The sequence below is a fragment of the Oncorhynchus tshawytscha genome, linkage group LG19, assembly GCF_018296145.1.
Source record: "Oncorhynchus tshawytscha isolate Ot180627B linkage group LG19, Otsh_v2.0, whole genome shotgun sequence".
In the NCBI taxonomy this organism is placed as follows: domain Eukaryota; kingdom Metazoa; phylum Chordata; class Actinopteri; order Salmoniformes; family Salmonidae; genus Oncorhynchus; species Oncorhynchus tshawytscha.
Window position 1 is genome coordinate 17,297,028 of NC_056447.1, and position 27,565 is coordinate 17,324,592.

The following is a 27,565-nucleotide window of genomic DNA, read 5'->3' on the forward strand; positions in this document are numbered from 1 at the left end:
CAAAAAAAGACAGTAAATGGTTATTTGTGGAAACATTGATCAATCAAAGACGCCAGGGGTCAGCTGACGACGAGGCGTCCTATAAACAGCAGCGCTCAGAAATACACCCGAGGTTCACATACACCACGGAACAAGACGGACTCCGGACCGCTCCACCATGCTGTGCCTTGCTCTGTTTTTCGTCTCCGCAGGTAATATGATACAATGCGGAACGTAATGATTAGTTACATAATTGTCACTTTGTATCAAAGATGACTAGTTAAAGTTGTTGAGAGAAACAAAGTATCCAGGTTACTTTAGTTTCGTAAACAACACCGTAGACATTGCTAGCTAACCAAGTCATTTAGCTTTGTCACTGATACATTTTAAACCTGTTCCTTCACTTTATGCATCTTCAAGATGTGTAGTTAACTAGCTGATGTTGCAGCATTGACTTTGTAGTAGCTGGCTAACGTTGGCTAATCATTGTTGTGTTATGACACTTCCTAGGAGGCAGCAAATTAGCGCTAACGATGGCTAAATTATATATATATCAATCAAAAGTTTGGACACCTACTCATGTAAGGATTTCTTTATTTTCTACATTGTAGAATTATAGCGAAGACGTCGACTATGAAATAACATGGAATCATGTAGTAACCCAAAGTTTTTTTTTTTTTTTTAACAAAATATTTTATGGTTTCTTTATTCAAAGTAGCCACTTGGCCTTGACAGCTTGCCATTCTCTCAACCAGTTTCATGAGGTAGTCACCTGGAATGCATTTCAATTAACAGGTGTGCCTTGTTAATTGTTAATTTGTGGAATTTCTTTCCTTAATGCATTTGAGCCAATCAGTTGTGACAAGGTAGGGGTGGTATTCTGAAGGTAGCCCTATTTGGTAGAAGACCAAGTCCATATTATGGCAAGAACAGCTCAAATAAGCAAAGAGAAACGACAGTCCATTGCTTTAAGACATGAAGGTCAGTCAAGCCTGAAAAATGTCAAGAACTTTGAAAGTTTCTTCAAGTGCAGTTGCAAAAACCATCAAGCGCTATGATGAAACTGGCTCTCATGAGGACCGCCACAGGAAAGGAAGACCCAAAGTTACCTCTGCTGCAGAAGATAAGTTCATTAGAGTTATCAGCCTCAGATATCGGCAATTAACTTCACCTCAGATTGCAGCCCAAATAGAGTTCAAGTAACACACATCTCAACATCAACTGTTCATTGGAGACTGCGTGAATCAGGCCTTCATGGTCAAATTGCTGCAAGGAAACCACTACTAAAGGACATCAATAATAAGAGACTTGATTGGGCCAAGACACACAACCAATGGACATTAAACCAGTGGAAATCTGTCCTTTGGTCTGATGAGTCTGAATTTTTAGTTCCAACCGCCGTGTCTTTTGTGAGGGGGGTACTTTGTTAGTGACACTGTCAGATATATATATTTTTTTTTTTAAGAATTCAAGGCACACTTAACCAGCAATGCTACCACAGCATTCTGCAGCGATACGCCATCCCATCTGTGTTGTGCTCAGTGGGGCGATCATTTGTTTTTCGACAGGACAATGACCCCAACACATCTCCGGGCTGTGGCAGTCCTCATGCTAGTTATTTTTTTTTTTTTAGCTCAGCCATTGGTGTGATGCATTTAGTTAAACACAGTACCTAGTTAGGCCAATGTATTTCTTACACCTGTTTTTTAGTTTTTATTACAGCTGTGTTACATCGAGTCTGTACCCTCCTCCTTTACATGGAGCATCATTTAGGAAAACAATGTATGGGACTATTGTCCTCTCAAATCAATCTATCCCTAGTCTAACCTGTTTTCCTGTTCACTTAAAAAAAATTTTTAATGTCATTTGAAAAACTGCATGTATTCTCGACGTAATCCATCCAGGTGCATGATGGGGCCCATCCTATCTTTCTCATCTTAAACAAATACATTCATATCCTCATGGTTCTTTCGCCCAACTACATTCCTAATGCAGCAATTCTAACAAACGATTGTTGAGACAAAACGGGGACAAAGTGTGTAGGACAAGTACATCTTCGAGTGGGTAGGTAGGCCCCGGGGGAAGTGTGGGTAATGGGCCTTTTATTAGGTAGACGTTTTTAAATTTCCTCATTTTTATGTTTCGTTAGGGTTTCACTTCACTTTTTGATGGTGTGGGTTTATTTCTGATTTTTAGGTAATAGATGTTAGTTTCGACATGTCTAATGTTGCCTTTCCATGATTCAGATCCAGAGTAATTTAGCTGCAAATACCTAACACTTTCCCTAAATCAATTATGCAGTCAGTCTGTCACATTCCCCTATACATGCTGAATGCTTAGTCAAGCAAAGCGATCTTCCACTTTAGGCCTATTTGGCTAATATCACTACAAAAAGCTTGGTGGTAATAAACATGCCTGTTACCTTTTGATTTAGTGTCCTAGTTTGGTCAGGATGTTGAGGGTGTCTTACTGCTGCTCTGAGAGAGACAATGACGAGGCCTATTTATAACGCCCCTTCCTTGTTGACTTGTTTTGGGATGTCCTGTGTGATATGAAATTGTTTGATTACTCATGGTGAGTGTCAGTCATATGATTTCTCATATTTGCAAAACTACCGGCTAGGTATCGGTTCCTGCAATACGTTTGTTCTAGTTCCCCCTTTTTAGTTTTTGGGGGTAATTTGTAGCGCACTTAGTTTGCAACGACGATAACACATGAGACTAGTTCTTTGACGTCTTCATTGGGATGCTTAAGCATTTGGCTGTGCCAAATGATAGTAAGAGTAAAGACAAGATCATGTCCAATGTCAACAGAGGGATCCTGACATTTTACATGTAAAGAAGGTGGTCTTTGTAGCGTTTATTACTTTGGTTATCAGCATTTGGCTGTGCCCTCTATAACATCTGCTAAACTGTGTACGCGACTAATTTTTGATTTGTACCCCCTCGTCGTTATCTCCCTATCAAATGGAGGGCGGGGGTGGGGGGGTAGTTTGTGCCGCCATGTGATGGTTGCTTCACTCCTGACTCACACAGCTGAGTGGCGTAGACTACAAGCAGCTCTGAGCTGTTCCATTATGCTTCATCATCAAACTCAAACATTCGATTGATCACTCAACTGTGAGTCGTGAATGGTCCTTAATTGAACTTTAAAAAAACAGCCGGCCAAGTTTACTGTAGAACTATAGGCTATCGTGGCAGCATAGACTCCTAAAATGTTGCCTGTTTTTGTCCTGTTTATCCCCCTTGTGATGTTTTCAAAGTAGGTGGTAAAATAATGTGAATAGCTGACTCACTGACAATGTAGCATAAAGGCTTTTCTCATTGGAGTCATAACGAGGCCCAGCACCTCATAGAGCAACAACTTGTTGTTTTTGTCTGCCTAGGAGAACAGGAGGGGGGAGGTTCTATCTCTACTGTATCGTTCCCAGTACAAGGCAGCATGGGAGTGAATGATTGACTCACTGCACTGTAAATGTATTATCAGCATATGAACACGAGTGATTTGTTTCACATTGGGTTGCCTACTATGACCTCTGATGCCTGGGGTGGGTTTTGGGGTACACCGTACAAGGTTTTGTAACGGAACCAAATGGAACTTTTCTAATTGGCCAAGTGCAGATAGGCACTGTCCTGTGTTTTGTCAGCACAAAACATTCCGGTACTATCTGTTGTCTCTCTTCAGGCTGTTAGCTTGACGTGGGTCTTTGTGATAACTAGGCAATGTCATGTTTTTTACCTCTTTTCTTTTGTCACATGAGTAGCTGTCTATCAGATTGCTGGTTTATTTGGCAATGGCTGTGCATCATCAGCTTCTTTCCCTCAGTCAATGCAACATTTGTGCTTACGTCCTTGACTCTGAAGATTCAAATGTTTGCGTCTGCAAATTTGGCAACAAAAAAAACCTCCATGGTAACCTTTGGATGAATATAAAATTGTAACTTATTTGGCAGTTGGTCATGGATAAGTATGCTTCAACAATGAACTCAAATTTCGTGCACAAAAGGTAATAGTGCCTTTTAAATTTTTTTTAAAATTGAGTGATAACCAATTGCGATCTCGTCGCTGCAACTCCCCAACAGGCCCGGGAGGCAAAGGTCAAGTCATGCATCCTCTGAAATAAGACTTACTAAATCACGCTCCTTAACAACTAAAAAAACCTCCTTTGGTTAAATATAAAACTGCTTAGTGTTGTCCCTATAATAGACACTCTTATCCAGAGACGTACTTGCAGGTGTAACTAGGGTTAAGTGCCTTGCTGAAGGGCACACTGATGGATTTTTCACCTAGTCTGCTCACGTATTCAAACCAGTGACCTTTCAGTTATTGGCACAATGCTCATAACCACTAGGCTACCTGCCACCCATACCAAAACGATACTGTATTGACACAACAACAAACCATGAAGTGTGTTGGCTGAAGTCCGAGAATAACCACTGGGCTACCTGCCGCCCATACAAAACTATACTGTATTGACACAACAACAAACCAGGAAGTGTGTTGGCTGAAGTCTGAGAATAACCACTGGGCTTAATGTTGTAAAAAAAAAAGTTTTAACATTGAACAATATGTTGATAACTGATAAAATAACACCTTCTAGGCTATTACATTTATTTCAAAAATAAACGCAAATATTAAATAACGCAACATCTGAAATTTCCCTTATGCAAAACCACGTCTGATTATATATATTTTTGTTGACAATTACAGAACTTTAAAAAAAAGTGTAATTTGATACATATCAGGGTTTGCTGATCTTTAACATTCTGTAAACATTCATAGTCATTTCTGTAATAAATGAATAGTTTAAAGCAACAAACTCCTACGCTCGTTTCTGAAGCTTGCTAGTTTGAATCCCAGACTTGGTGACAAATCTGTCTGTGCCATTGAGCAAAGGCACTTAACCCTAAGTTACTCCAGTAAGTTCTGGATAAGCCCATCTGCTCAATGACTCAAATGTACACATTTATGCTATTATTCAGTGTATTTCAACTCCCAGGGTGCAATGCTCCACCCAGGGCTCAAGGGGCCAGGGTTCTAGTCTAGAAGCATGGTTTTGACTGACTCCTATAGCTTTGCGTTGGTACTGCAGTTTAACTCGCGCCCGGACCAGAAAGACAATTTCCATGATGTCTGGCTGGCGGCATTGTCATGCTGGAGGGTCATGTCAAGATCAGCCTGCAGGAAGGGTATCACGTAATGCACAGCGTTGATTGCCTGCAATGACAACAAGCTCAGTCCGATGATGTGACACACCACCCCAGACCATGATGGACCCTCCACCTCCAAATCGATCCCGCTCCAGAGTACAGGCCTCGGTGTAACGCTCATTCCTTTGGCAATAAATGCAAATCCGACCATCACCCCTGGTGAGACAAAAACGTGAGTCGTCAGTGAAGAGCACTTTTTTTTGCCAGTCCTGTCTGGTCCAGCGATGGTGGGTTTGTGCCCATAGGCGATGTTGTTGCTGGTGATGTAAGGCAGGTCCTTACCAGACAACAGGCCTACAAGCCCTCAGTCCAGCCTCTCTCAGCCTATTGCGGAAAGTCTGAGCACTGACGGAAGGATTGTGCGTTCCTGGTGTAACTCGAGCAGTTGTTGTTGCCATACACCTGCGGGACAGGTACAGGGATGTTCAGATGTGCCGAACCTGTGCAGGTGTTACATGTGGTCTACCACTGCGAGGATGATCAACTGTCTGTCCTGTCTCCCTGTTGCGCTGTCTTAGGCCTCTCACAGTACGGATGTGGCAATGTATTGCCCGGGCACATCTGCAGTCCTCATCCCTCCTTGCAGCATGCCTAAGGCACGTTCACGCAGAGAAGGGATCCTGGGTATCTTTCTTTTGGTGTTTTTCAGAGTCCGTAGAAAGGCCTCTTTAGTGTCCTAACTTTTCATAACTGTGACCTTAATTGCCTATTGTCTGTAAGCTGTTAGTGTCTTAACGACCGTTCCACAGGTGCATGTTCATTAATTGTTTATGGTTCATTGAACAAGCATGGGAAACAGTGTTTAAACACTTTACAATGAAGATCTGTGAAGTTATTTGGAGTTTTACGAATTATCTTTGAAAGACTGAGTCCTGAAAAATGGACGTTTCTTTTTTTTGCACATAAACAAATATATATGTGTATGTGTTTGTTCCACTGTGGGCATAGAGGTATGTTTTTAAAAGATGCTGTCTTTTCCCTCCTCTCGCTTCTTAAATGTGGCTCTCTGTCGGCTAGCTAGAGAACATTCAGACAAATTACTAGATGGACTTGATCCTCTCAATCCGTATATGACGTGAATCGCGTTTGACAGAAGTACCGACAGTAACAAATTCTAGTACCGGACAGTTTTTAAAAAATGTATTTTTATGTTCTAGTATTGGGAGGGGGGGGTACTGACATTGCATGTCTGTGCAATAGTGTACTGAAATCTCCATAGACAAACATTGGCAGTAGAATGGCCCGTACTGAAGAGCTCAGTGACTTTCAGCGTGGCATCAGAGTCAGCTCATCAAATTTCGGCCCTGCTAGAGCTGCCCCCCGGTCAACTGTAAGTGCTGTTATTGTGAAGTGAAAATGTCTCGGCGCAACACCGGCTCAGCCGTGAAGTGGTAGGCCACAAGCTCACAGAACAGGACCACTGAAGTGCGTAAAATCATCTGTCCTCAGTTGCAACACTCACTACTGATTTCCAAACTGCCCTTGGAAGCAACGTCAGCAAAATAACTTTGTCGGAAGCTTCATGGGTTTCCATGGCTGAGCAGCCGCACGCAAGCCTAAGATCACCATGCGCAATGCTAAGCATTGGCTGGAGTGGTGTAAAGCTTATTGCCATAAGACTGGAATGGTGGAAACGGGACAAATCTGGGTTTGGCGGATGCCAGGAGAATGCTACCTGCCCCAATGCATAGTGCCAACTAATGTTTGGTGGAGAAATAATGGTCTGGGGTGGTATTTCATGGTTACGGGGGGAGGGGGGGGTGATCCATCCATGACAATCCTGCAAAATCCATTTTCAGTCGGTGTAGATGAAAGGGGGGGAGACGGGTTAAAGAATAATTTTTAATCCTTGAGGCAATTTGAGAAATGTATGTGTCCCATTCAGAGAGTGACTGGGAAAGACCAACCATTTGAAGTGCCTTTTGAACGGGGTGTGGCAGTAGGCGCTCCAGAATGAGTGTGTCAAGAACTGCAACGCTGCTGGGTTTTTCATACTCAATACTTTCCCGTGTGTATCTAGACTGGTCAACCACCAAAAGGACATCCAGCCAATTTGAGACAACCGTGGGAAGCATTGGTCTCAACATGGGCCAGCATCCCTGAAGAATGCTTTCGACACCTTGTGAAGTCCATGCCCTAACGTATTGTGGGTGTAACTCAATATCAGGAAGGTGTTCTAACAGTTTGGTACACTGTGTGGATAGCTGTTGTGTTCATATTGAGGCAAACTACCTTTTACTTTCTCCAGCTGATGGATGATTGGATGCTGACCTCGTTGACCTCACAATAACAGTGTATGTGTGTGTGTATATATGTCTATATATCTCTCATACAGTCTAACAGATGGTTGGTGCTTTCCACTGTGGTTTCCTAGGGTTTCTTGCTAGGATCTGTTCCCATAAAACAGAGTTTACTATTTCAGTTTTACCTGCCTCTCTCTAAGATCAGATGAGGAAGTAGGACTTGTTGGTTGTGGTATTCCCCTTTACGAGTCACATGATCCTTTCACTTCCTGTTCTCTGATTTATTTTAGAGCGTTGTAACACGCCTCTACTTTCGCCTGCTTGAAAAGGAACTGGACTTGGGTTACATACATACTGTAGGACTGGACTTGGGTTACATACTGTAGGACTGGACTTGGGTTACATACATACTGGAGGACTGGACTTGGGTTACATACATACTGGAGGGCTGGACCTGGGTTACATACATACTGTAGGACTGGACTTGGGTTACATACATACTGTAGGACTGGACTTGGGTTACATACATACTGTAGGACTGGACTTGGGTTACATACATACTGTAGGACTGGACTTGGGTTCATACATACTGTAGGACTGGACTTGGGTTACATACATACTGTAGGACTGGACTTGGGTTACATACATACTGTAGGACTGGACTTGGGTTACATACATACTGTAGGACTGGACTTGGGTTACATACTGTAGGACTGGACTTGGGTTACATACATACTGGAGGACTGGACTTGGGTTACATACATACTGGAGGGCTGGACCTGGGTTACATGCATACTGGACCTGGGTTACATGCATACTGGAGGACTGGACCTGGGTTACATGCATACTGGCCCTGGGTTACATGCATACTGGAGGACTGGACCTGGGTTACATGCATACTGGACCTGGGTTACATACATACTGTAGGACTGGACCTGGGTTACATGCATACTGGAGGACTGGACCTGGGTTACATACATACTGGACCTGGGTTACATACATACTGTAGGACTGGACCTGGGTTACATACATACTGGAGGACTGGACCTGGGTTACATACATACTGGAGGGCTGGACCTGGGTTACATACATACTGGAGGGCTGGACCTGGGTTACATGCATACTGGACCTGGGTTACATGCATACTGGAGGACTGGACCTGGGTTACATGCATACTGGCCCTGGGTTACATGCATACTGGAGGACTGGACCTGGGTTACATGCATACTGGAGGACTGGACCTGGGTTACATGCATACTGGACCTGGGTTACATACATACTGGACTGGACCTGGGTTACATGCATACTGGAGGACTGGACCTGGGTTACATACATACTGGACCTGGGTTACATACATACTGGAGGACTGGACCTGGGTTACATACATACTGGAGGGCTGGACCTGGGTTACATACATACTGGAGGGCTGGACCTGGGTTACATGCATACTGGACCTGGGTTACATGCATACTGGAGGACTGGACCTGGGTTACATACATACTGGAGGACTGGACCTGGGTTACATACATACTGGACCTGGGTTACATACATACTGTAGGACTGGACGTGGGTTCACATACTGGACCTGGGTTACATACTGGAGGACTGGACCTGGGTTACATACATACTGGAGGACTGGACCTGGGTTACATACATACTGGACCTGGGTTACACACATACTGGACCTGGGTTACATACATACTGTAGGGCTGGACCTGGGTTACATACATACTGTAGGGCTGGACCTGGGTTACATACATACTGGAGGACTGGACCTGGGTTACATGCATACTGGACCTGGGTTACATGCATACTGGAGGACTGGACCTGGGTTACATGCATACTGGCCCTGGGTTACATGCATACTGGCCCTGGGTTACATGCATACTGGAGGACTGGACCTGGGTTACATACATACTGGAGGACTGGACCTGGGTTACATACATACTGGACCTGGGTTACATACATACTGTAGGACTGGACGTGGGTTACCTGGGTACTGGACCTGGGTTACATACTGGAGGACTGGACCTGGGTTACATACATACTGGAGGGCTGGACCTGGGTTACATACATACTGGAGGGCTGGACCTGGGTTACATGCATACTGGACCTGGGTTACATGCATACTGGAGGACTGGACCTGGGTTACATACATACTGGAGGACTGGACCTGGGTTACATACATACTGGACCTGGGTTACATACATACTGGGACTGGACGTGGGTTACACACATACTGGACCTGGGTTACATACTGGAGGACTGGACCTGGGTTACATACATACTGGAGGACTGGACCTGGGTTACATACATACTGGACCTGGGTTACATACATACTGTAGGACTGGACCTGGGTTACACACATACTGGACCTGGGTTACATACTGGAGGACTGGACCTGGGTTACATACATACTGGAGGACTGGACCTGGGTTACATACATACTGTAGGGCTGGACCTGGGTTACATACTGTAGGGCTGGACCTGGGTTACATACATACTGGAGGACTGGACCTGGGTTACATGCATACTGGACCTGGGTTACATACATACTCTAGGGCTGGACCTGGGTTACATACATACTGGAGGACTGGACCTGGGTTACATACATACTGGCCCTGGGTTACATGCATACTGGCCCTGGGTTACATGCATACTGGAGGACTGGACCTGGGTTACATGCATACTGGAGGACTGGACCTGGGTTACATGCATACTGGACCTGGGTTACATACATACTGGAGGACTGGACCTGGGTTACACACATACTGGACCTGGGTTACATACTGTAGGACTGGACTTGGGTTACCATACTGTAGGACTGGATTTGGGTTACATACATACTGGAGGGCTGGACCTGGGTTACATGCATACTGGACCTGGGTTACATGCATACTGGAGGACTGGACCTGGGTTACATGCATACTGGCCCTGGGTTACATGCATACTGGCCCTGGGTTACATGCATACTGGAGGACTGGACCTGGGTTACATGCATACTGGAGGACTGGACCTGGGTTACATGCATACTGGACCTGGGTTACATACATACTGGAGGACTGGACCTGGGTTACACTGGACCTGGGTTACATACTGTAGGACTGGACTTGGGTTACTTACATACTGTAGGACTGGACTTGGGTTACATACATACTGGAGGGCTGGACCTGGGTTACATGCATACTGGACCTGGGTTACATGCATACTGGAGGACTGGACCTGGGTTACATACATACTGGACCTGGGTTACATACATACTGTAGGACTGGACCTGGGTTACATGGACCTGGGTTATACTGGAGGACTGGACCTGGGTTACATACATACTGGAGGGCTGGACCTGGGTTACATACATACTGGAGGGCTGGACCTGGGTTACATGCATACTGGACCTGGGTTACATGCATACTGGAGGACTGGACCTGGGTTACATACATACTGGAGGACTGGACCTGGGTTACATACATACTGGACCTGGGTTACATACATACTGTAGGACTGGACGTGGGTTACACACATACTGGACCTGGGTTACATACTGGAGGACTGGACCTGGGTTACATACATACTGGAGGACTGGACCTGGGTTACATACATACTGGACCTGGGTTACATACATACTGTAGGACTGGACCTGGGTTACACACATACTGGACCTGGGTTACATACTGGAGGACTGGACCTGGGTTACATACATACTGGAGGACTGGACCTGGGTTACATACATACTGTAGGGCTGGACCTGGGTTACATACTGTAGGGCTGGACCTGGGTTACATACATACTGGAGGACTGGACCTGGGTTACATGCATACTGGACCTGGGTTACATACATACTCTAGGGCTGGACCTGGGTTACATACATACTGGAGGACTGGACCTGGGTTACATACATACTGGCCCTGGGTTACATGCATACTGGCCCTGGGTTACATGCATACTGGAGGACTGGACCTGGGTTACATGCATACTGGAGGACTGGACCTGGGTTACATGCATACTGGACCTGGGTTACATACATACTGGAGGACTGGACCTGGGTTACACATACTGGACCTGGGTTACATACTGTAGGACTGGACTTGGGTTACTTACATACTGTAGGACTGGATTTGGGTTACATACATACTGGAGGGCTGGACCTGGGTTACATGCATACTGGACCTGGGTTACATGCATACTGGAGGACTGGAGGACTGGACCCCTGGGTTACATGCATACTGGAGGACTGGACCTGGGTTACATGCATACTGGAGGACTGGACCTGGGTTACATGCATACTGGACCTGGGTTACATACATACTGGAGGACTGGACCTGGGTTACATACATACTGGACCTGGGTTACATACTGTAGGACTGGACTTGGGTTACTTACATACTGTAGGACTGGACTTGGGTTACATACATACTGGAGGGCTGGACCTGGGTTACATGCATACTGGACCTGGGTTACATGCATACTGGAGGACTGGACCTGGGTTACATGCATACTGGCCCTGGGCTACATGCATACTGGCCCTGGGTTACATGCATACTGGAGGACTGGACCTGGGTTACATGCATACTGGACCTGGGTTACATACATACTGGAGGACTGGACCTGGGTTACACACATACTGGACCTGGGTTACATACTACTGTAGGGCTGGACCTGGGTTACATGCACTGGAGGACTGGACCTGGGTTACATGCATACTGGACCTGGGTTACATACATACTGTAGGACTGGACCTGGGTTACATGCATACTGGAGGACTGGACCTGGGTTACATACATACTGGACCTGGGTTACATACATACTGTAGGACTGGACCTGGGTTACTACATACTGGACCTGGGTTACATACATACTGTAGGACTGGACGTGGGTTACTACTGGACCTGGGTTACATACTGGAGGACTGGACCTGGGTTACATACATACTGTAGGACTGGACCTGAGTTACATACATACTGGACCTGGGTTACATACATACTGTAGGGCTGGACCTGGGTTACATACATACTGGACCTGGGTTACATACATACTGGAGGACTGGACCTGGGTTACATACATACTGGACCTGGGTTACATACATACTGTAGGGCTGGACCTGGGTTACATACATACTGGAGGACTGGACCTGGGTTACATACATACTGTAGGGCTGGACCTGGGTTACACACATACTGGACCTGGGTTACATACATACTGTAGGGCTGGACCTGAGTTACATACTGTCAGGGGGACTGGACCTGGGTTACATACTACTACTGGACCTCTGTTGGGGACTTACAACTAGTGTCTACTACTCCTAGTCACCACCCCTCTGTTGGGGACTGAACAGTGTGGGTAACTAGTGTCTACTCTCTCCTAGCCGTCGCCACCCCTCTGTTGGGGACTGAACCGTGTGGGTAACTAGTGTCTACTCTCTCCTAGCCGTCGCCACCCCTCTGTTGGGGACTGAACCGTGTGCCCGTGGTCCTCCCTACTGGTGCCACAATGTGAAGACTGCCTCTATCTGTGGCGCCGTGGTCCACTGCCAACAGAACGTATGGAACCAACCCCAGATGGTGAGACTCGAGTCTATTTTCTCTAGCATGTTATTGTCTTTGTGGGGGGGGGTGGGTGTAAAATGGATAAACAGCAGGGCCTTGGTTTAGCTACGCTAATCAACTTCCTCCTCCCTGTTTCAGAAATCTGTGCCATGTGACCTGTGTAAGGGGTTGCTGATAGCGGTGGACCAGCTGCTGAACAACAATGCTACTCAGGTGAGTCATAGAGGTTGAATGTGGGAAAGTTCCCTGTTTTTTTTGTTGTTGCTGGAAACAGTTTGGCAGAGCATGAATTTATCTTCTATCCAGTGTACACCATAGTGGTACAGATGTGGCATAACTGTTTTTCGCTCCCTGATGAATGAGTGCCTCAGATGGTGCATTATGGCTGAGTAGTGTTGTTAGAGCTTCTCCTAGGGGTTCCTCATTTTAAAAAAAATGTTGTAGTCCTGAACTAGTTCACAGGATTTACGTAGTGAAGGGCTTGATGATTAGTTGAATCGGGTGCTACATCTGGAATAGGGCCTAATACATGGAACTGCTGGGCTCGCATCGCTCCACATAGTGGGGGTCTGAGGCTGGGGGGGGGGCATCGCTCCACATAGTGGGGTCTGAGGCTGGGGGGGGTGCATCGCTCAACATAGTGGGGTCTGAGGCTGGGGGGGGGTGCATCGCTCCACATAGTGGGGTCTGAGGCTGGGGCTGGGGGGTCTGAGGCTGGGGGGGGTGCATCGCTCCACATAGTGGGGGTCTGAGGCTGGGGGCATGGCTCCACATAGTGGGGGTCTGAGGCTGGGGGGATCGCTCCACATAGTGGGGGTCTGAGGCTGGGGGGGGCATCGCTCCACATAGTGGGGGTCTGAGGCTGGGGGGGTGCATCGCTCCACATAGTGGGGGTCTGAGGCTGGGGGGGGCATGCATCGCTCCACATAGTGGGGGTCTGAGGCTGGGGGGCATCGCTCCACATAGTGGGGGTCTGAGGCTGGGGGGGGACCATCGCTCCACGTAGTGGGGGTCTGAGGCTGGGGGGCATCGCTCCACGTAGTGGGGTCTGAGGCTGGGGGGCATCGGCATTGCTCCACGAGTGGGGGTCTGAGGCTGGGGGGCATCGCTCGCTCACGTAGTGGGGGTCTGAGGCTGGGGGCGGCCCATGGGCATCTGCAGCTGGGGGGCATCGGCATCGCTCAGAGTGGGGATCTGAGGCTGGGGGGCCCATCGCTCCACATAGTGGGGGTCTGAGGCTGGGGGGCATCGGCATCGCTCCACGTAGTGGGGTCTGAGGCTGGGGGGCATCGCTCCACGTAGTGGGGTCTGAGGCTGGGGGCGGCCCATCGCTCCACGTAGTGGGGGTCTGAGGCTGGGGGGGCGGCCCATCGCTCCACGTAGTGGGGTCTGAGGCTTGAGGGGGCGGCCCATCGCTCCACGTAGTGGGGTCTGAGGCTGGGGGGGGCATCGGCATCGCTCCACAGTGGGGATCTGAGGCTGGGGGGCCCATCGCTCCACAGAGTGGGGGTCTGGGGGGGGGGGCATCGCTCCACATAGTGGGGTCTGAGGCTGGGGGGGGCATCTGCATCGCTCCACATAGTGGGGTCTGAGGCTGGGGGGCATCGGCATCGCTCCACGTAGTGGGGGTCTGGGGGGGGCGGCCCATCGCTCCACGTCTGAGGCTGGGGGGCGGCCCATCGCTCCACATAGTGGGGTCTGAGGCTGGGGGGGGCATCGGCATCGCTCCACAGTGGGGATCTGAGGCTGGGGGGCCCATCCTGGGGGGCCCCATCGGCATCGCTCCACGAGTGGGGTCTAAGGCTGGGGGGCCATCGGCATCGCTCCACGTTGGGGTCTGAGGCTGGGGGGGGCTGGGGGGTCTGAGGCTGGGGGGCCCATCGCTCCACGTAGTGGGGGTCTGAGGCTGGGGGCGGCCCATCGCTCCACGCTGAGGCTGGGGGGGCGGCCCATCGCTCCACGTAGTGGGGTCTGAGGCTGGGGGGGGCCAACACGTAGTGGGGTCTGAGGCTGGGGCCCACGCTCCACATAGTGGGGGTCTGAGGCTGGGGGGCCAACGCTCCACATAGTGGGGTCTGAGGCTGGGGGGGGGCCCATCGCTCCACATAGTGGGGGTCTGAGGCTGGGGGGGGTGCGGCGGCATCGCTCCACGTAGTGGGGTCTGAGGCTGGGGGCCAACCGTTCCATGTAGTGGGGTCTGAGGCTGGGGGAGGGCCCATCACTCCACAGAGTGGGGGTCTGAGGCTGGGGGGGGCATCGCTCCATGTAGTGGGGTCTGAGGCTGGGGGCTCTAAGCTGATGTTCATGTCCTCTAGGGTGAGATCCTGGGCGTCCTGGAGAAGGCCTGTCACCTGATCCCTGACAAGACTGTGGCTGCACAGTGTAAAGAGTTGGTGGACGCCTACTACCCTATCCTCATTGGTATCATCGCTGGAGAGCTGGTACACACACACACACACACACACGGGTTTATAGGAAAGTAAGCTAGCCTACACACACACAAACCGAGAGAGAAACATTTGTTATTCAGAATCAATCCAACATCCTCATCCTGCTAAGCTAAATGGCATTGTTTCAAGGATAATTTAGCTATTTGAGTTTAACTGTTTATCCTCAATGCTATTAGCCCATACACATGTATCGAATAATAGTTTCACTACATAGAGCCCCCCCTCCCCTGAAAAAAAACATCTAAACGAAGTTTGTACTGTTCTATATCTTTGAGAGATAAGTAAATCGGGAATTATTATTTAAAGAAATTTACACATGTATTTTAAACCCTTATTTTTGGCAGGTAACAGTCTCTGTATATACAGTACCAGTCAAACATCTGGACACCTACTCATTCCAGTTCTTTATTTTTACTATTTTCTACTTTGTGGGGGGGGGACTAGGGAACATGGTAGCTGTTCTGGGGGGACTAGGTAGGTAATGAATTGCATTTAGGATGCCAGCGGTATATAGATTAACCCTGTTCCATTGAAAGTGTTTGTGTCCAGGAATAGTCCAGGCCTAGGCATGATCTGGGTCTGTGAAGTGGGAAACCGACCCTGAGAGTTTATTATAGTGTGCGTTCCAGCAGTGACTTAATGGCGGCGTCTCTAGTGAGATCTACGGATTGTAGTGACCAGAGTCTGTTTCTGGATTCCAGGAGAACCCTCAGGTGGTGTGTGGCGCCATAGGCCTGTGTGGCTCCCAGCAGGCAACCCTGGCCAGACTCCAGTCTCAGATCCAGTCTAACCAGATCCCACCGCTCACGTCCAATGAGATTCCTCAGGAAGACCTGGCCCAGAGGGTCGCCCCCTTCCTCCTCAACGTCCCTGGGCTCCTCTACCCCCAGGCCCAGGAGAACACCAAGCAAGAGGTTCCTAAACAGGTACGCCAGTCGTCATAGAATTTTGGGGGTCGTAATTCTGGTCTTTGGTGTCTAGGAATTGGGTTTCAGTGTAATAATTGTTAAGAGGACTTTACAAAATCGTTAGATTTAGAATTTACTATGGTGCCCAGCATAGCTGCACATAAGTTATGTTCAGTAAGGCACAAAGTACCAAATCTTTTCAACTGAAATCTGTCTTATTGATCAAATTCTGGCTGTACTTTCCCATTTCAAACTGTTATTTCACTACTGAACATGACCCCAGTACCAACTTTAAACTGTCACTGATTTCGTGTGTGTAGATGTAACTGCTACTCCTTTAGTCACTAGTGAGTGTCTTCTGTCCCCTGTAGGAGACTGGAGACTTGTGTGAGGACTGTGTGAAGTTCATCACAGACTTCCAGGACGAGGCGAAGAGCAACACTACCTTCGTCAACTCTCTGATCGAACGGATCCAGAGGCAGTGTGACCTGCTGGGGCCTGGAATCTCTGACATGGTGAGAGGCCTTGTTATCTAGTTAGTTACAGATCCAGGACCAGTGTGACCTGGTGAGAGGACTACGTAGTTATCTAGCTAGGAGTTAATGAGAGGACTGGGTTTTAAAACGAGTTTGGTGGAGTGAATATTTTGAGTAATCCAGCAATGGAACTAGCCGTAATCTAATTTACACTTCATGCCCTAGTTGCCATCTGGCTTAATGCAATAGTTGGTTTATTGGACCCTGCTGGTTATCTATGAATGTTCGAACATGTTGAACAGTCGGGCCTTAATAATCTCCACCCAGCACAGCCAGAAGAGGACTGGCCACCCCTCAGAGCCTGGTTTCTGTCTAGGTTTCTTCCTAGGTTCCCACTTTTCTAGGGAGTTAAAAAAAATATATATATATTTTTTAAATACATTTGATTGACCAACAAATACTTCCAATCTATGAAGCTGGAAGATCATTGGTTTCCACTGACTTTGTATCTGACTGTTTTGTCTTCTCCTGTGTTTCAGTGCAAGCAGTATATCAGCCAGTACGCGCCTCTCATCGCCCTGCAGCTCATGTCCATGGTCAGTCACTAGGGCGTGTCCAAAATGACATCCTGTTTCATATGTAGTTTACCACTTTTGGCTTTCAGCCCCCCCCAAACTGGAGGGTTCTCTTCTGCTGATGTGTAATTGTAACCAATGTCTCTGCACAGTGTTGCCTGACATATACTTAACAGGTTTATACATGGGTGAAATTAACCACTATGTTTATGTCATAATACATAGTGTGTGTGTGTGTATCCACACTCTGACTACAGCACCTCCTAGCCTGCTGATTTCATTCACATCTGTGTGTGTATCCACACTCTGACTACAGCACCTCCTAGCCTGCTGATTTCATTCACATCTGTGTGTGTGTGTGTGTATCCACACTCTGACTACAGCACCTCCTAGCCTGCTGAGTTCATTCACATCTGTTAATAGTTTGTTTTTATTTCCCTCTATTCATGCACCTCCTCCTGCTCTCGCTCGCTCTCTCCTCCTCTTCCTGCTCTCTCCTCCTCTTCCTGCTCTCTCCTGGGGTGTCTGTAGGAACAGGTAGGTTTCTCTCTGTGTTCAGTCTCACACCTTTTTTTAGGTATTGGCCACACAGAGACTTGGATGAAATCCTATTATGCATTCAGCTCTGATGTCTGGAGCCTTTTAGACAGCCAATCATCTCCCGTTGTCCATCTGTCAATGGATGACTACCATTGTAAATAGATCTGTTGTTCTGTCTGCCCACAGCCTCTGTTTCTATACGGTCTGTCCACTAATGCTACTGACTTCAAGTACTCACATTTCACTGTTCTAGAACTGTCCTTGTCCAAGCGATACATATTTGATGGGCGTGTCGTGATACGAGACAGCAGACTGGTCCATGCAACCGTTTCCATTTAGTCCATTAGGTTTGGGAGGTGTAGCATGTATACCAGTGTATTTGGAAATAGCCACGCAATGTTTTTTTTCCAATTCCACCAATATCATTTGAAACAATTTTCTTTTGAATTTAAAAAAATATTTGTATCATATTTTAAGTAAATACAGTCAAGATGTTGTATAATGCATAAAGATAAAGCAGATTGTTAATTTCACATGTTACATTACGAAGCTCACCGTAGCTCCTCCCCAGAACAGTTGAGCCAGCCGTGTTGGTAAACGGCACCACCAGGGAAAGCTGCAGAGGTTGAGTCCAGCCGTGTTGGTAAACTGCACCACCAGGGAAAGCTGCAGAGGTTGAGTCCAGCCGTGTTGGTAAACTGCACCACCAGGGAAAGCTGCAGCGGTTGAGTCCAGCCGTGTTGGTAAACGGCACCACCAGGGAAAGCTGCAGCGGTTGAGTCCAGCCGTGTTGGTAAACTGCACCACCAGGGAAAGCTGCAGAGGTTGAGTCCAGCCGTGTTGGTAAACTGCACCACCAGGGAAAGCTGCAGCGGTTGAGTCCAGCCGTGTTGGTAAACGGCACCACCAGGGAAAGCTGCAGCGGTTGAGTCCAGCTGTGTGTTGATATGGGTCACATTTTTATATTGAAAGTCAAGTTATTTTTTGTTGCTTCAATAGCACGATCACGTCCAACTATAGTTTTCCTTCAAGACATTATCGGAACACATTTGGTAGAAAACGGCTTCATTTTCTTCAGATGACAGCAGAAGATTTAGCTTACAGCTACACAAGTAAATGAGATGACCGTGAAAATGCAAGGTATTTTTGGGGCAAAAACAATGCATGGCTGGCATATCATAGAAAGGATGTAGCCAGCTGCTTTTTATAATGTTTTGCTTAAAGTTAATATTTTATTTTAGCTGGGGGAGAAAGTAGGCTGGCTATACTGAGGGAAAGTAGCTCCACATCAGTCAGAGTGCTGTCTGCTGATAGAATGATGGAGAACAGTAGCTCCACATCAGTCTGTCTGCTGATAGAATGATGGAGAACAGTAGCTCCACATCAGTCTGTCTGCTGATAGAATGATGGAGAACAGTAGCTCCACATCAGTCAAGTGCTGTTGCTGGTAGAATGATGGAAAAGTAGCTCCAATCAGTCAGAGTGCTGTCTGCTGATATCATGATGGAGAACAGTAGCTGTAGCAGCAGAGTGCTGTCTGCTGGTAGAATTGGAGAAAGTTAATATTTTATTTTAGAATGATGGGAACAGAAAGTCAGAGTGCTGTCTGCTGATAGAATGATGGAAACAGTAGCTCCACATCAGTCTGTCTGCTGATAGAATGATGGAGAACAGTAGCTCCACATCAGTCTGTCTGCTGATAGAATGATGGAGAACAGTAGCTCCACATCAGTCAGAGTGCTGTCTGCTGATAGAATGATGGAGAACAGTAGCTCCACATCAGAGTGCTCTCTGCTGATAGGTCTGTTCTTGAATTGTCATCAGAGTGAAGTGTAACTGAAGCACAAAAATAGTTTGATGCTGAGCAGAAACTACAATAAGACCCATTTTAGATCTGTGTTTACAAAACGTAGAAATATATTTCTTATGAGTATTTTTTTTCCTGTGTGGAAAACACACAATCCTGTGTTTTATCATGACCCTTACATTTAACTTGGTAGTTATCTAAATAAGTGGCTGAATGAGTAAAGGTCACGGGGCATCTCGTGTTGGCTTTCTGCTGTGTTTGAGAAGTCAAAGCCCTTTGGATAAGTTCTGTAAAGTTGCCACTGCAGCTTTGATTTACCTTGTTTTCTCCAAAGGTTCTGGTCAGTCTACTCTGCCCCTATCTTCTCTGAGCAGAGCAGGCCCGTTGCCCTAGCGACTCCACACAGATACAGCGACTCCACACAGATACAGCGGGTAGACATGCTGCTCCAGAGCCAGTTCTGTTCTTCCTTCAGACAAGCATGCGTTAAAACTTTCTTCATTTCTCTCGTTCACGTTCACTTGTAAAATCACCAAAAATGACATGAGCTGGACTGGTACAGGGTCTAGCCTGGTTGAGCTGGACTGGAACAGGGTCTAGCCTGGTTGAGCTGGACTGGTACAGGGTCTAGCCTGGTTGAGCTGGACTGGAACAGGGTCTAGCCTGGTTGAGCTGGACTGGAACAGGGTCTAGCCTGGTTGAGCTGGACTGGTACAGGGTCTAGCCTGGTTGAGCTGGACTGGAACAGGGTCTAGCCTGGTTGAGCTGGACTGGAACAGGGTCTAGCCTGGTTGAGCTGGACTGGAACAGGGTCTAGCCTGGTTGAGCTGGACTGGAACAGGGTCTAGCCTGGTTGAGCTGGACTGGAACAGGGTCTAGCCTGGTTGAGCTGGACTGGAACAGGGTCTAGCCTGGTTGAGCTGGACTGGTACAGGGTCTAGCCTGGTTGAGCTGGACTGGTACAGGGTCTAGCCTGGTTGAGCTGGACTGGAACAGGGTCTAGCCTGGTTGAGCTGGACTGGAACAGGGTCTAGCCTGGTTGAGCTGGACTGGAACAGGGTCTAGCCTGGTTGAGCTGGACTGGAACAGGGTCTAGCCTGGTTGAGCTGGACTGGAACAGGGTCTAGCCTGGTTGAGCTGGACTGGAACAGGGTCTAGCCTGGTTGAGCTGGACTGGAACAGGGTCTAGCCTGGTTGAGCTGGACTGGAACAGGGTCTAGCCTGGTTGAGCTGGACTGGAACAGGGTCTAGCCTGGTTGAGCTGGACTGGAACAGGGTCTAGCCTGGTTGAGCTGGACTGCCTGTCATTAAAATTATTTTATTTGTACAAGTAATAGTGAATATTGTTAGCATTCTGCTATTAACATTGTGTTTTTTTTTGGCAACCCCTTGTCCTAAACCGGTAAGACTGTAAATCCCGGGGTGAGGGAAGGATGGTAGGATGATATGAAAAGTTAGATACAGGCCCAACCTGATTTTGTCCATGCCACTAAAATGAGTGCTTCACTACCAATGCTATAGATTTCTTAATGCCTCATTCGTGTCTGGAACCATCTGCTCTGCATGCATGCTGCCCTATGCATTACTCTAGCATGAGAATCATCTACCTGTGACATGGGTTGCTGGGTTAGACTGTACACTGTACCTATTGTGTGGGGTTGAATGGGATTGCATGAGGAAATTTTAGCCTGGCTCTGAGACTATGGAACAGTGGACTGGTACAGGGTCTAGCCTGGTTCTGAGACTATGGAACAGTGGACTGGACTGGTATGGGACAGTGGACTCAGGGTCTAGCCTGGACTCTGAGACTGGCTCTGATGGGACAGTGGACTGGTACAGGGTCTAGCCTGGCTCTGAGACTATGGGACAGTGGACTGGTACAGGGAGACTATGGGACAGTGGACTGGTACAGGGTCTAGCCTGGCTCTGAGACTATGGGACAGTGGACTGGTACAGGGTCTAGCCTGGCTCTGAGACTATGGGACAGTGGACTGGTACAGGGTCTAGCCTGGCTCTGAGACTATGGGACAGTGGACTGGTACAGGGTCTAGCCTGGCTCTGAGACTATGGGACAGTGGACTGGTACAGGGTCTAGCCTGGCTCTGAGACTATGGGACAGTGGACTGGTACACCATACATCATCTTAATGTCATGTGATGAAATGTATTTTCTGTAGAATGGTATGAATGTGTCTAACTGTCCGTTCTGACGTTCTCCCCACTCAGCAACCTAAAGATATCTGTTCCCGTGCTGAATTCTGCCCTGCAGAGGTGAAGAGCTCTGTCCCTATGATGAACCTGGTGGCTGCCAAGGCCGTCCCTGCTGTCAAACTGGTCCCTGCTACTAAGCTGGACGCTGTCAAGCCCGACAAGGTAACCTACTGGTACCAGAGGTTCTGGCAAGTGTCCGTGTACAACTGTACCATCACTTACATTCCTCCATATGAAATACATGGACATTTCCTTCAACATAAAAAGTTAAATAATCACTCTGACTACTTGTTTTGTAAAGTAGTTATGCCGTTGGCATGGTTACTATTCTAGTTTATACCGATGCGTTTCGGGACCACGACTTATTTTGTTCCAAGACTATTGTAGTTACGCCGACTCTTGTCTGTTCTCCAGAACATGGTGCGTGCCCGTGGTTCCCCTCAGTGTATCACGTGCAAGTTCATTATGAAGGAGGTGGAGAGCATGCTGGGGGATGAGAAGACTGAGGTAGGTCACCTGACGGGTTGCTCATGAGTCATGACCTGCTATATGTTGTATGACTGAAACTTCACGCTGTTTGTAAGGGAGTTACAATAAATTATGTTTTTGTCATGGGGGGGAGCACTATAAATGAATGTGGATAGATGTATAAATGAATGTGGATAGATGGATAAATGAATGTGATTGCTCTCCACCTCTGGCCAATGCTGGATGATCAACACAATTTCAGTTTGAATATTGCTGCTAAAAAGCCACAGTTAATCCAGACAAAAAAATAAGATATTTGAGGGTTTAACCATAACATTTTTTAAATAGTTCAACTGAAATTGTTATTAATGTAACATGTGTCTGTGGCTGTGTCTTCAGGGTTCTTAAGGATTCTGTCTGCAATAGGCTAGAATGTATGAGTTATTCATTATAGAATCTCTTCAATAAACCCCCCCCGGAGGCCAAATGGGCTCGTTTGTACTGTGTGTCAAGGACGAACAAGAATTTAGTACAATGCGTCTTATCTCTGCGTCCTCAGGCCACCCATTACTCTGACCCTTTGTGATGGTTATTACTGTGCAAGCAGCAGTGGATATTGTTTTACCCTAGTTCACTTTGTATCTTCACCCCTCTGACACCACCACTAAAGGTTTGGATGGGGCACCAGGCAGGTGTTAACCCTGCTGAAAAGGACAAGAGTAGGATAGAGTACCACTACCACACATCAGCAGAACAGACTGACTGGAGAGTGGCCGGTTGGCCACTGGAGAGTGGCTTCGTAAATGTCAATGACTGGAGCGGTCCCAAAATATACAGCCATGGTGCCATAGAGGTAACCCCGGCGATCAACCTAAAACACTTTACAAACTAAGCACGCTGAAAATAAACAAGACTTCTGCAGAGTTGGACACTGTCAAACTGCCGCGCCGACCGAGAAGCGCTTTCTTTATATCCTCACTGCCGAAGGAGCTCTTAGCTAGCTACCTTTATATCCTCACTGCTGAAGGAGCTCTTAGCTAGCTACCTTTATATCCTCACTGCCGAAGGAGCTCTTAGCTAGCTACCTTTATAGCCTCACTGCCGAAGGAGCTCTTAGCTAGCTACCTTTATATCCTCACTGCCGAAGGAGCTCTTAGCTAGCTACCTTTATAGCCTCACTGCCGAAGGAGCTCTTAGCTAGCTACCTTTATATCCTCACTGCTGAAGGAGCTCTTAGCTAGCTACCTTTATAGCTACCTTTATAGCCTCACTGCCGAAGGAGCTCTTAGCTAGCTAGCCTCTTATCCTCACTGCCGAAGGAGCTCTTAGCTAGCTACCTTTATATCCTCACTGCTGAAGGAGCTTAGCTAGCTACCTTTATAGCCTCACTGCCGAAGGAGCTCTAAGCTAGCTACCTTATATCCTCACTGCCGAAGGAGCTCTTAGCTAGCTACCTTTATATCCTCACTGCTGAAGGAGCTCTTAGCTAGCTACCTTTATATCCTCACTGCCTCTACTGCTACCTTTATATCCTCACTGCCGAAGGAGCTCTTAGCTAGCTACCTTTATAGCCTCACTGCCGAAGGAGCTCTTAGCTCGCTACCTTTTTTTAGCCAAGCTGTCGTCTTATGAGAATTCTCTATAGGAAGATAAAAGGAAGGTGAGATGAAAGGGTGTTGGTCACACCTGACCTCATCCCCAGGATTTTGTGCATATTTTTTTTATTTAACCAGGTAGGCTAGTTGAGAACAAGTTCTCATTTACAACTGCGACCTGGCCAAGATAAAGCATAGCAGTGTGAACAGACAACAACACAGTTGTTACACGTAGCATTTAACCCTGGGACATCAACCATTCAGAGGAGTTCTTAATTCTATGGGCGTGATCTTATTAAGTAAAGTATAGGTGATCATTTTAATTTGAGCGAATCACATGACTGCGAGGCGGGGCTCCAAATAGAGGCAAGACCCCGTATGGAAGACGTGTACTAGCCGGGTTAGTGGGAAGGTGTTGTGGGAGGTTATTGGTTGGTAGATTAAGCCAATGCCTATCCACCGGGAGATTCTTTTGTTTGCTAACGAAGGCCAAGTTGGACACATTGGCATTTGGGCAGATGTGTCTGGGGAAGGAGATTTAAGTCATGCCTAACTGACCCCTGTCCTCTTCCGCTCCTTCCTCCCTCTTCTCAGCAAGATGTGGTGCGTGTGTTGGAGAAGGTGTGCTCTGTGCTGCCGCCCCCCCTGTCAGCCCAGTGTAAAGATCTGATTGAGTCCTACGGCCAGGCCATCATTAAGCTGCTGCTACAGGAGGCCGACCCCAAGACTATCTGCACCGTGCTGGGGCTCTGCAAGGACGCCAGCCGTGCCTTCACCCGTGAGTAGAGGGAGTGTGCTTGGAAAGTCTTGAGGTGTGTGAGATCTATCCTGTGTGTTTGAGACACGTGTAGGTTAGGCCCTGTAGGTTGTTTTAATGCATACAGATTAGAGAACGACCGGGCCAATACCGTATAACAATTTTTACTCAACATCATTCAACTAGAAAAGGCCAATTTTTTTATTGATGGTGCTCCAATCCAGATGAAGTGGTCTCCTTGTTTCCCCCGTCCCTCAGCGGTGTTGGACCAGTCCCAGGTCGAGGCGGGAGGCCTCTGTGACATCTGCAAGATGGCTGTGCGTTACATCGACGGGATCCTGGAACAGAACGCCACACAGGCTCAGATTGAAGACGCAGTCAGGAAAGTCTGCAGCTTTGTCCCGGAGACCGTCAGGGGCGAGGTGAGGATGGAGACGTCTACTTGTTTCACGTGTTCTCATTGGTAGATATTACACTGACCATGAAATGGGAAAACAGTGTTTCCTAAACGCTGTTACTGCAACAGAAGAAGAATGGATATTGGCTGGTAACTGGTCGACTAGACGTTGTTGGTGTGACTGTTAATCTTTCTCTCTCTCTCTCTCACTTTCTCTTTCTCTCTCTTTCTCCAGTGTGACCAGCTGATTGAGCAGTATGAGCCCATGCTGGTTCAGCTCCTGCTGCAGATGTTGGACCCTGACTTTGTCTGCATGGTGAGCACTGGAATACCTAGAGGAATACACTGCACTATAGAGAAAAGGTGTCAGAAGTATGATGATGGAAGAGGGGAAAAACCTCTAGATCGATAAAGACGATTTAACTTCACTGACTTCCCTGGTTGAAATGAATAAGTTATATGAATGCCAGTATCTGACAGTGGGTTCTGTGGTTGTCCTGGGTTACAGAAGGTGGGATTGTGTCCCGAGGCAGTGCAAAGTCTTCTGGGTATGGACCAGTGTAGCTGGGGACCTGCGTTCTGGTGCAAGAACATGGACTCTGCGAAACTCTGCAATGTGAGTACTCGACACGCAGGCACTGGGCCGCACTGTTTCTATCATAGTAGCACAACCGCAGTGAGTGACGTTTCATTCCAGGGTTGAGAAATAGATTGTCAATGTAGCTCCCCTGGTTTAAATAAATAAATGAATGAATTTGATACAAATTCCTTAATTTTTATCCAACTTATTTCCGGCCGTGCATTATGCTTGGCCGAGAACGGCTCATCCAGGTCTGTTCTTGAAATCCTGTGACTAAAGTACTCCTGAAATATCAGACCGGATATCTTATGTAAAGGACGGAGAAGCACCTAGGATGCCTATTGCTGTCTAACCTGTGGGTTGTTGTCTGTCTCCCAGGCGGTGGCACACTGCAGGCGTCACGTGTGGTGATGGGAGAACGGATAAAGACCGACCGACACAATCTTTCAGGAGAAATACTGTTGCACTGCTTTTTTTTTTTTTACTCTATAAATGTGTTCTGTTTTTCGTAAAACATGTGGGACAGGTTTTTGCAATTGTCAATATAAATTTACCGGGCAGTTTGGAGAAGTGGGGAGGGAATGGAAACTTTCTGACAGAAGTTTGTTTCTTTATTTGGGGGTAGGAGAAGCAGTGTTAGGGTTGTCGAGTGGATCTACCAGACTGTTTTATCTAAAAAACCAGATCTATAGTTGTACTGATTTATTGAATGTACTATGGGTGTGGTTTGTGTACATCTCTCTTTTTAGATAAATGATTTTACATGTCACACACGGTCACTTACTTGACACGTCTGGTTTCCCGGACATAGGTTAAACCTAGTCCCGAACTAAAATATAATGCTTCTTAGTCCAAGACGAGGCTTAATCTCTTTCCATGAAATTGCCCCATTTAAGTATGTGACACAGACAGCTGGGTAACTGGATACTACTGTCTGAAAGAACAGTGGCCTGAGACTTATTGAATCTCAGGGGGTCCTGTCAATGTGCTCCTTTGCAGTGACAGAACTTTCTTAGTGTCTCTAGCATACCTTCCTGGGATACTTTCTGTTTTAATTGAGTCTCCCCTAATGCAAGTTCATCTCTATTTTGTAGAAACAGTTGAATTGTATTTTAAATTCTTTCGGTGTAATTTTTTTAATTAATGAGCTGATGTGAGGACAGTAAAGATTGTGTCTGATATGCTACCCTACTCCCTAATATAGTGCGCTACTTTTCAACAGGGGCCCATTTGGGGGGGGGTCAAGTAGTTTCCACTGTAGGACCAATAGAATGGTCTACTCTAAATGTTGAGCCACGCCCTATGTGTGAACGAATGCATCCTTTGACTGGGTCCCATATGGGACCATATTCCCTGCGTAGTGCACTACTTTTCACCTAGACACCCACGGGCCCTGGTTGAAAAGTAGTGCACTATATAGGGAACATGGTGCCATTTGGGACGAACATTTCTATGTTTGTTTGCCCCTTTTTATAGCCTCTCTGCTTGCAGTTTCCTTCTCTGCTCTCTTCACGCTGTTTGTGTGAAGTAATGTGTTCTGAAGGATGTGTAAACAAATGGTATATAGCCTCAATGTGGTTAACTCAATTTTAATATCACGGATGGTCAAACCCTCCAGCTTTTTACTGAAAGTGGTGGGGCAAGTTTTTAAACGTTTAAAAAAAATATATTTTAAACAATATTTCATTGTTTAATCGGCTGATTTGTTGCTTTTAAAGATGAAGTGCTTTTTGTGATCGGACTACTGTCAGGCGATCGATTGGCTCGGTCAGATTTTTTTACATTTTTTTTTTTTTTTACAGTTGAAATAAAAATGATTTCAAATCCA

General features: G+C 47.1%; 1 protein-coding gene across 2 annotated transcripts; it reads left to right on the plus strand.

Moving 5' to 3' along the window:
- Nucleotides 1-81: 81 nt before the first annotated feature.
- On the plus strand, nt 82-27,565 carry psap (prosaposin). 2 transcript variants are annotated; one of them, XM_042301385.1, is made up of 14 exons: nt 82-191; nt 12,856-12,989; nt 13,113-13,187; nt 15,290-15,415; nt 16,126-16,350; nt 16,704-16,847; nt 17,348-17,404; nt 21,956-22,102; nt 22,355-22,447; nt 24,598-24,781; nt 25,019-25,182; nt 25,393-25,473; nt 25,666-25,773; nt 26,116-27,565. In XM_042301385.1, the coding sequence occupies exons 1-14, from the start codon at nt 158-160 to the stop codon at nt 26,146-26,148; spliced, it is 1,605 nt and encodes a 534-aa protein (XP_042157319.1). In that variant the 5' UTR covers nt 82-157; the 3' UTR covers nt 26,149-27,565. The 2 variants fall into 2 exon arrangements, with proteins under 2 accessions (XP_042157319.1, XP_042157320.1); XM_042301386.1 differs by having other exon boundaries at nt 105-191; nt 12,794-12,989.